The sequence below is a fragment of the Hemiscyllium ocellatum genome, chromosome 50, assembly GCF_020745735.1.
Source record: "Hemiscyllium ocellatum isolate sHemOce1 chromosome 50, sHemOce1.pat.X.cur, whole genome shotgun sequence".
NCBI lineage: Eukaryota > Metazoa > Chordata > Chondrichthyes > Orectolobiformes > Hemiscylliidae > Hemiscyllium > Hemiscyllium ocellatum.
In genome coordinates, this window is record NC_083450.1 from 6,009,424 (window position 1) to 6,019,947 (window position 10,524).

Here is a 10,524-nt window from a genome sequence, read left to right on the forward strand (position 1 = left end):
TCACCACAAAGACTTTTATGTGTGTGTGTGAGAGAGAGAGAGAGAGACAGAGTGTGTATGTGAGGGAGAGGGAGAGAGAATGTGTGTGTGAGGGAGGGGAGGGAGAGGGTGTGTGTGTGGGAGAGAGAGGGTGTGTGTGTGTGTGGGAGAGAGAGTGTGTGTGTGTGTGTGTGGGAGAGAGAGGGTGTGTGTGTGGGAGAGAGAGGGTGTGTGTGTGTGTGGGAGAGAGAGTGTGTGTGTGTGTGTGTGTGGGAGAGAGAGGGTGTGTGTGTGGGAGAGAGAGTGTGTGTGTGTGGGAGAGAGAGGGTGTGTGTGTGGGGGAGAGAGAGAGTGTGTGTGTGGGAGAGAGAGGGGGTGTGTGTGGGAGAGAGAGTGTGTGTGTGTGGGAGAGAGAGGGTGTGTGTGTGGGGGAGAGAGAGAGTGTGTGTGTGGGAGAGAGAGGGGGTGTGTGTGGGAGAGAGAGTGTGTGTGTGTGGGAGAGAGAGGGTGTGTGTGTGGGGGAGAGAGAGGGGGTGTGTGTGGGAGAGAGAGGGGGTGTGTGTGGGAGAGAGAGGGTGTGTGTGGGGGAGAGAGAGGGGGTGTGTGTGGGAGAGAGAGGGGGTGTGTGTGGGAGAGAGAGTGTGTGTGTGTGGGAGAGAGAGGGGGTGTGTGTGGGAGAGAGAGTGTGTGTGTGTGGGAGAGAGAGTGTGTGTGTGTGGGAGAGAGAGGGGGTGTGTGTGGGAGAGAGAGTGTGTGTGTGTGGGAGAGAGAGTGTGTGTGTGTGGGAGAGAGAGGGGGTGTGTGTGGGAGAGAGAGGGGGTGTGTGTGGGAGAGAGAGGGTGTGTGTGTGGGGGAGAGAGAGGGTGTGTGTGTGGGAGAGAGAGGGTGTGTGTGTGGGGGAGAGAGAGAGTGTGTGTGTGGGAGAGAGAGGGGGTGTGTGTGGGAGAGAGAGTGTGTGTGTGTGGGAGAGAGAGAGTGTGTGTGTGGGAGAGAGAGGGTGTGTGTGTGGGAGAGAGAGGGTGTGTGTGTGTGGGAGAGAGAGTGTGTGTGTGTGTGGGAGAGAGAGAGGGGGTGTGTGTGGGAGAGAGAGGGTGTGTGTGTGGGAGAGAGAGGGGGTGTGTGTGGGAGAGAGAGGGTGTGTGTGTGTGGGAGAGAGAGGGGGTGTGTGTGGGAGAGAGAGAGGGTGTGTGTGGGAGAGAGAGGGTGTGTGTGGGAGAGAGAGGGTGTGTGTGTGTGTGGGAGAGAGAGGGTGTGTGTGGGAGAGAGAGGGTGTGTGTGTGGGGGGGGGAGAGAGAGGGTGTGTGTGTGTGGGGGGGAGAGAGAGGGTGTGTGTGTGTGGGAGAGAGGGTGTGTGTGTGGGAGAGAGAGGGGGTGTGTGTGGGGGAGAGAGGGGGGTGTGTGTGGGAGAGAGAGGGTGTGTGTGGGAGAGAGAGGGGGTGTGTGTGGGGGAGAGAGGGGGTGTGTGTGGGAGAGAGAGGGTGTGTGTGTGGGAGAGAGAGGGTGTGTGTGGGAGAGAGAGGGTGTGTGTGGGAGAGAGAGGGGGTGTGTGTGGGAGAGAGAGGGTGTGTGTGGGAGAGAGAGGGTGTGTGTGTGGGAGAGAGAGGGTGTGTGTGTGGGAGAGAGAGGGTGTGTGTGTGGGAGAGAGAGGGTGTGTGTGTGTGTGGGAGAGAGAGGGGGTGTGTGTGGGGGAGAGAGGGGGTGTGTGTGGGAGAGAGGGGGGTGTGTGTGTGGGAGAGAGAGGGGGTGTGTGTGGGAGAGAGAGGGTGTGTGTGTGGGAGAGAGAGGGTGTGTGTGTGGGAGAGAGAGGGTGTGTGTGTGGGAGAGAGAGGGTGTGTGTGTGGGAGAGAGAGGGTGTGTGTGGGAGAGAGAGGGTGTGTGTGGGAGAGAGAGGGGGTGTGTGTGGGAGAGAGAGGGTGTGTGTGGGAGAGAGAGGGGGTGTGTGTGGGAGAGAGAGGGGGTGTGTGTGGGGGAGAGAGGGGGTGTGTGTGGGAGAGAGAGGGTGTGTGTGTGGGAGAGAGAGGGTGTGTGTGGGAGAGAGAGGGTGTGTGTGGGAGAGAGAGGGGGTGTGTGTGGGAGAGAGAGGGTGTGTGTGGGAGAGAGGGGGTGTGTGTGGGAGAGAGAGGGTGTGTGTGTGGGAGAGAGAGGGTGTGTGTGGGAGAGAGAGGGGGTGTGTGTGGGAGAGAGAGGGTGTGTGTGTGGGAGAGAGAGGGTGTGTGTGTGGGGGAGAGAGAGAGTGTGTGTGTGGGAGAGAGAGGGTGTGTGTGTGTGTGGGAGAGAGAGGGGGTGTGTGTGGGAGAGAGAGGGGGGTGTGTGTGGGAGAGAGAGGGGGTGTGTGTGGGAGAGAGAGGGTGTGTGTGTGGGAGAGAGAGGGTGTGTGTGGGAGAGAGGGTGTGTGTGTGGGAGAGAGAGGGTGTGTGTGTGGGAGAGAGAGGGTGTGTGTGTGGGAGAGAGAGGGGGTGTGTGTGGGAGAGAGAGGGGGGTGTGTGTGTGGGAGAGAGAGGGTGTGTGTGGGAGAGAGAGGGTGTGTGTGTGTGGGGGGGAGAGAGAGGGTGTGTGTGTGTGGGGGGGAGAGAGAGGGTGTGTGTGTGGGAGAGACAGATGGAGAGAGTGTGTGGGTGTACGTGTGGGAGAGAGAGAGTGGGTGTATATGTGTGGGGGGGAAGAGAGCAAGAGTGTGTGTGTGTGCGTGCACACGGAAGAGGGGGAGAGTGTTTGGTGTGTGTGTGTGTGTGTGAGAGTTGGAGTGGGGGCATGTACATGAGAGAGGATCTGTGTGAGTGTGTAAGAGTGTGTGTGTCTGTGAGAGAGTATATGGTGTTAGTGAGTTTTGAGAAGATTTGTAGTTCAGGTTGAGGTTCTGGATGTAGGTTTGCTCTCTGAGCTGGAAGGTTCAGTTTCAAAATTTGAAAACAAACCTTTCAGCTCAGCAAGCGAACCTCCATCCAGTGTACAGTGTAGTGGGGTCACCTGGAGTGTGACATGAACCCAAGGTCCTAGTTGAGGCCCTCCCCAACTTGGCTATCAGTTTCTGCTCAGCCACTCTGCGGTGTTGGGTATCCCGGAATCCACCTTGGAGGATAGTCACCAAGCAGTTGCCACAACAACAGATGAATGGACACTGCACAATAATTACCAAACAGGGATATTCCCTCCCAGCGGGGAGCACTTCCGCGGGATTTTCGAGGGGCGTTCACGCTCTCTTTCAGATAGACACACACAACCCCGCATTCACACACATGCGCGCACCCTCCCACAGGCATATACTCCGTCACGTTCGCGCGCACACACTGGAAGCGAAATTAGAAGCTGACCAGAAGACCTTGGAAAATGAACCAGGTGACCTTTGACAAGGTGCCATACAGGAAGCTACTGAGTAAGATAATGCCCCACGGTGTCAGAGGCAAGGTGTTAGTATAGAAGATTGGCTGTCTGGCAGAAAACAGAGTGTGGGGATAAAAGGGTCCTTCTCAGGATTAGCAGCTGGTGACAAATGGTGTTCCGCAGGACTCAGTGTTCGGACCACAACCTTTCACAATATTCACGATCCCGATGTAGGAACTGAGGGAATTCTGGCTAAGTTTGCAGACGATACAAAGATAGGGAGAGGGACAGGTAACGTTGAGGAGGCAGAGAGGCTGCCGAAGGATTTAAGACCATAAGACCGTGAGACATAGGAGTGGCAGTAAGGCCATTCGGCCCATCGAGTCCACTCCGCCGTTCAATCATGGCTGATGGGCATTTCAACTTCACTTACCCGCATTCTCCCCTTGTCCCTTAATTCCTCGAGACATCAAGAATCTATCAATCTCTGCCTTGAAGACATTTAGCGTCCCGGCCTCCACTGCACTCTGCGGCAATGAATTCCACAGGCCCACCACCCTCTGGCTGAAGAAATGTCTCCGCATTTCTGTTCTGAATTGACCCCCTCTAATTTTAAGGCTGTGTCCACGGGTCCTAGTCTCCTCGCCTAACGGAAACAATTTCCTAGCGTCCACCCTTTCCAAGCCATGTATTATCTTGTACGTCTCTATTAAGTCTCCCCTTAATCTTCTAAACTCCAATGAATACAATCCCAGGATTCTCAGCCGTTCCTCGTATGTTAGACCAACCATTCCAGGGATCATCCGTGTGAATCTCTGCCGGACACGTTCCAGTGCTAGTATGTCCTTCCTGAGGTGTGGGGACCAAAACTGGACGCAGTACTCCAAATGGGGCCTAACCAGAGCTTTATAAAGTCTCAGTAGCACATCGCTGCTTTTATATTCCAACCCTCTTGAGATTTGGACAGGCCGAGGAATGTGGGCAAAGGAATGGCAGACGGAATACAATGTGGGAAAGTGAGGCCATGCACTTTGGTCAGAAGAGTGGAAGCGTAGACTATTTTCTAAATGGGGAGACAATTCAGAAGTCTGAAACGCAAAGGAACTTGGGAGTTCTAGTCCAGGATTCTCTCAAGATAAACTTGCAGGTCTGTAGTGAGGAAGGCAGATCCAACGATGAAAAGCTTAACATGTGAGGAATGTTCGAAGACTATGGGTCTACACTCGATGGAGCTTAGAAGGATGAGGGGGGAGATCTAATAGAAACGGACAGAATACTGAACGGTCTGGTCAAAGTGAATGTTGGGAAGATGTTTCCATTGGTAGGAGGACTGAGGGCATAGCCAGAATAGATGTTGTGAAACTTGAAAGGGTTCAGAAAAGATTCACAAGGATGTTGGAGGGTTTGAGCTACAGGGAGAGGCTGAACAGGCTGGGGCTGTTTTCCCTGGAGCATCGGAGGCTGAGGGATGACCTTATAGAGGTTTATAAAATCATGAGGAGGGCATGGATAGAATAAATAGACAAAGTCTTTTCCCTGGGGTCGGGGAGTCCAGAACTAGAGGGGCATAGGTTTGGGTTGAGAGGAGAAAGATATAAAAGAGACCTAAGGGGCAACCTTTTCATACAGAGGGTGGTACGTGTGTGGAATGAGCTGCCAGAGGAAGTGGTGGGGGCTGGTTCAATTGCAACATTTAAGAAGCATTTGGATGGGTATATGAATAGGAAAGATTTGGAGGGATATGGGCCGGGTGCTGGCAGGTGGGACTAGATGGGGTTGGGATATCTGGTCAGCATGGACGGGTTGGGCCGAAGGCTCTGTTTCCATGCTGTACATCTCTATGACTCTATAATGGAGATAAGGAGCAACATCTTTAGCCAGAGAGTGGTGAATCTAGGAAATTCATTGCCACAGAAGGCTGGGGAGGCCTGGTCACTGAGGATATTGAAGACGGAGATAGATGGGCTCTTGAGTATCAAGGGGATGAAGGGTTTCAGGGAGAGACTGGGAGAATGGGGTTGAGAAATTTGTCGGCCATGGTTGAATAGTGGAGCGGACTCGATGGGCTGAATGGCCTAATGTCTGCTCCATGTCTTATGGTGTTATGAAAAAGGGAGGTGTAAAGAATTTTATTAACTCCAATCCCCCCCCCACCACCCAGCAAATTGTAAGCGCATGTCCACCACTCGGACATATTGGTTGTCAAAGACTCGGTTCAGAGTCTGACCAGTGAGGTGTAAGAGAGTCAGCAATGGTCCCTCAGAACTATGGTACCTATCACACGGTCCCAAGAGCCTCTCTCCACTCACACTGCCCGCAGCCCCGTGGGTGGGTGGCACGGATTGTACAACTGGGCATCCGACCTGCTGGGGGCAGCACCAGGTGCGGCCATCTGGTCCTGAGGTGGACTTTAAAACCCACTCCCCTCCTCCCCCCCACCTCGCTGCTTACATCCCACAGGTAGAGACCCCTGGATGTAGGTTTGCTCGCTGAGCTGGAAGGTTCGTTTCCAGACGTTTCGTCACCCTACGAGGTAACATCTTCAGTGGGCCTCAGGCGAAGCACGGCTGATAAGTCCTGCTTTCTATTTATATGTTTGGGTTTCTTTGGGTTGGTGATGTCATTTCCTGTGGTGAAGTCACTTCCTGCTCTTTTTCTCAGTGGATGGTAAATGGGATCCAAGTCAATGTGTCTGTTAATAGCGTTCCGGTTGGAATGCCATGTATCTAGGAATTCTCGTGCGTGTTTCTATTTGGCTTGTCCTAGGATGGACGTGTTGTCCCAGTCGAAGTGGTGAGAATTCCTAGAAGCGTGGCATTCCAACCGGAACGCAATCAACAAACACATCGAGTTAGACCCCACGGGCGGCACGGTGGTGCAGTGGTTAGCACTGCTGCCTCACAGCGCCAGAGATCCGGGTTCAATTCCCGCCTCAGGCGACTGTCTGTGTGGAGTTTGCACGTTCTCCCCATGTCTGCATGGGTTTCCTCCGGGTGCTCCGGTTTACTCCCACAGTCCAAAGATGTGCGGGTCAGGTGAATTGGCCATGCTAAATTGCCTGTAGTGTTAGGTAAGGGGTAAATGTAGGGGTATGGGTGGGTTGCGCTTCGGCGGGTCGGTGTGGATTTGTTGGGCCAAGGGCCTGTTTCCACACTGTAAGTAATCTAATCTACCACCCCCGAAAAAAGAACAGGAAGTGACATTACCACAGGAAATGACATCACCAACCCAAACATATAAATAGAAAGCAGGAATTGTGCACAGTGTTTCGCTCACTGAAGATGTTACCCAGGAGGGTGACGAAACGTCTGGAAATGAACCTTCCAGCTCAGCGAGCAAGCCTACATCCAGGACCTCAATCTGAGCTACAAATCTTCTCAAAACTCACTATCCTGCAAGATCCTCTCCCTCTTTCTGGAGGGTCCCAAGCTCAGATGGGTAAAGTGCGACGGTCAAAAACGAAGAGAGAGAGAGAGAGACAGATTTTTGTCTTTAGCCAGGAAGGGACGTAGGGAAAGTGGAAGATCAGCTCCAGAGTCAACATTTTCGATGGAACTCCGCGCTCTCCCATCTAAACCTCCCCCATCCCACCTGACCCCCAACCCTGGTTAGCCTTTCGGCTGTTCACAAATCAGTCCGACTCATTTCTCAGTGGGATTGTCTCGTTCCCCCCTCACTGGGAAGTCTGCAATGGGTGGCACAGTTGGTTAGCGCTGCTGCCTCCCAGCACCAGGTTCGATTCCCACCTCGGGGGGGGGGGCGACTGTCTGTGTGGAGTTCGCACATTCTCCCCGTGGGTCTGCGTGGTTTTCCTCCGGGTGCTCCGGTTTCCTCACACAATCCAAAAGATGTGCGGGTCAGGGTGAATTGGCCAGGCTAAATTGCCCATAGTGTTAGGTGCATTAGTCAGAGGGGTAATGGGTCTGGGTGGGTTACCCTTCGGAGGGTCGGTGTTGGGTCGAAGGGCCAGTTTCCACACTGTAGGGGATCTAATCTATAAAAAAGGGGCGGGGTAGCGGATAGACAATTTTCGCACTGAGATGCAACTTATTCACCCCAAGGCACACTTGGGAGGCTCTCCCTACTCTCAGGGTCAGCACAGACATTAAAAAAGTACAGGCCCTCCAAGCCTGCACCAATCCAGATCTTCTATCTAAACCTGTCGCCTATTTTCAAAGGATCTGTATCCCTCTGCTCCCTGTTCATTCATGTAGCTGTCTTGATACATCTTAAATGATGCTATCGTTCCCGCACCTAGCACCTGTTCCTGCTGGCAACACGTTCCAGGCAGCCACCACCCTATCCCTGCCCCCTCATGATTTTATAAACCTCTGTAAGGTCACCCCTCAGCCTCCGACGCTCCAGGGAAAACAGCCCCGGCCTGTTCAGCCTCTCCCTGTGGCTCAAACCCTCCAACGTCCTCGTCAAGCCTTTCCGAACCCTTTGAAGATTCATAGCTAGAAGAAAGGCCACGCATATCTCCCCTGAACATTTCCCCTCCCTCCTTGTAATCGAGTCCCCCACTCTGGGAAAACTTTTCCTGCATTCCACCCTGTCTACACCTCTCATAATTTTGTAGGGCTCCCCCTCAGTCTCCTTCTTTCCAATGAAAATAATCCTAATCTACTCAACCTCTCTTCATAGCTCTCACCCTGTGTACCAGGGAACATCCTGGTGAACCTCCTTTGCACCCTCTCCAAAGCATCCATATCCTGTTGGTAATGTGGTGACCAGAACTGTACGCAGTATTCCAAACGTGGCCGAACCAAAGTCTTCTCCAACTGTAACATGACCTGCCAACTCTTGCACTCAATACCCCGTCCGATGAAGGACAGAATACCCTGTGCCTTCTTGTCTGCCCTATTGACCTGCGTTGCCACCCTAAAGGTTGAATCAAAAATATGCTGAAGCTGTCTAGAGTGAGGCCTGGAGTACTGCATCCAGTTTCAACTCCCTTACTTGGGAAAGGAAATATTCGAGAGCGGAGCTGAGGAGATACGCTGGAATTCTTTTTAAGAGTGTGGAAACAGGCTATTCGGCCCAACAGGTCCAGACTGACCCTCCAAAGAGTAACCCACACAGACCCATTCCCCTAACCTATTACTCCACATTTACCCCCTAACTAATGCACCTATCCTACATATCCTGGGCACTACGGGACAATTTAGCATGACCAACCCACCCTAACCTGTACATCCCGGGGCACTATGGGACAATTTAACGTGGTCAACCCACCCTAACCTGCACATCCCTGGGCACTATGGGACAATTTAGCATGGCCAATCCACCCTAACCTGCACATCCCTGGGCACTATGGGACAATTTAGCATGGCCAATCCACCCTAACCTGCACATCCCTGGGCACTATGGGACAATTTAACGTGGTCAACCCACCCTAACCTGCACATCCCTGGGCACTACGGGACAATTTAGCATGGCCAATCCACCCTAACCTGCACATCCCTGGGCACTATGGGACAATTTAACGTGGTCAACCCACCCTAACCTGCACATCCCTGGGCACTATGGGACAATTTAACGTGGTCAACCCACCCTAACCTGCACATCCCTGGGCACTACGGGACAATTTAGCATGGCCAATCCACCTTAACCTGTACATCCCCGGGCACTATGGGACAATTTTTTTTTGGCAAATTAATTTTATTTACAAAAATGGAGCATCACAAAAATTAGCTTCTTCGAGCTGAAAGCAGTACAAGTCCTTCAACATGTTGAGATTTCCAATTCGCCATGTATTAGAATGCACTCTTGCTCCTTTTGTAAGTTAGTCCAACTTGACGAAGCCGATGTCTTTGGCGTACTGCCTGAAGCACTGGCGGCACATGTTGAGGCCGTATTTCCGGATCAGGCCGTGGCGGTTCGCACACACTCGGCATGAGCGGGAGCCCTGGCCGAATTTCCTGGGGTGGGACCAGTAAAGCTGTTGGTGACCCATGGTGGACACTGCTCAAGAGAAAGGGGGGAGGGGAAGCCACTATGGGACAATTTAGCATGGCCAATCCACCCTCATTTACACATCCCTGGGCACTATGGGACAATTTAGCACGGCCAATCCACCCTAACCTGCACATCCCTGGGCACTATGGGACAATTTAGCATGGCCAACCCACCCTAACCTGCACATCCCTGGGCACTATGGGACAATTTAGCATGGCCAACCCACCCTAACCTGCACATCCCTGGACACTATGGGACAATTTAGCATGGCCAATCCACCCTAACCTGCACATCCCTGGGCACTACGGGACAATTTAGCATGGCCAATCCACCCTAACCTGCACATCCCTGGGCACTACGGGACAATTTAGCATGGCCAATCCACCCTAACCTGCACATCCCTGGACACTATGGGACAATTTAGCATGGCCAATCCACCCTAACCTGTACATCCCTGGACACTATGGGACAATTTCCCATGGCCAATCCACCCTAACCTGCACATCCCTGGGCACTACGGGACAATTTAGCATGGCCAACCCACCCTAACCTGTACATCCCTGGACACTATGGGACAATTTAGCATGGCCAATCCACCCTCATTTACACATCCCTGGACACTACGGGACAATTTAGCATGGCCAATCCACCCTAACCTGCACATCCCTGGACACTATGGGACAATTTAGCACGGCCAATCCACCCTAACCTGCACATCCCTGGGCACTATGGGACAATTTAGCATGGCCAACCCACCCTAACCTGTACATCCCTGGACACTATGGGACAATTTAGCATGGCCAACCCACCCTAACCTACACATCCCTGGGCACTACGGAACAATTTAGCATGGCCAATCCACCCTAACCTACACGTCTTTGGATTGTGGGAGGTAACCGGAGCACCTGGAGGAAACCCACGCAGACACGGAGAGAACGTACAAACTCTAGATTGAGTCCGAAGTTGGGAGGTTTGCCTAATGACTTGATTGGGACTATACTTGTTGACATTCAGAAGAATGAGGAGGGGATGTCATAGAAACATCTGAAATGATGAAGGGATGAGATAAGATCGAAGCAGGGAGGTTGTTCCCACTGGAGGGTGAAACACATGAGGGGGTTTGGCCTCAAAATAAAGAGGGGAGCATATTTCGGTCTGAGCTGAGGAGGGACCTCTTCACCCAGAGGGTTGGGAAGCTGTGGGATCCCCGGCCCAGTTGAGGCTGCCTTATTAAAATGTTTTCAAGACAAAGATCGAGTTTGGAGC

The 10,524-nt window shown here is 52.9% G+C and overlaps 1 protein-coding gene across 1 annotated transcript; it reads right to left on the minus strand.

Moving 5' to 3' along the window:
• Positions 1 to 8,940: 8,940 nt before the first annotated feature.
• On the minus strand, positions 8,941 to 9,288 carry LOC132805585 (small ribosomal subunit protein uS14). The gene has a single exon (XM_060820716.1). It carries the CDS (start codon positions 9,254 to 9,256, stop codon positions 9,086 to 9,088), a length of 171 nt encoding a protein of 56 aa, XP_060676699.1. The 5' UTR covers positions 9,257 to 9,288; the 3' UTR covers positions 8,941 to 9,085.
• Between the last annotated feature and the right edge of the window lie 1,236 nt (positions 9,289 to 10,524).

What these genes read in the sequence shown, in the direction of transcription:
- LOC132805585 (XM_060820716.1), bottom strand. Translation starts at nt 9,256, where the DNA reads ATGGGTCACCAACAGCTTTACTGGTCCCACCCCAGGAAATTCGGCCAG.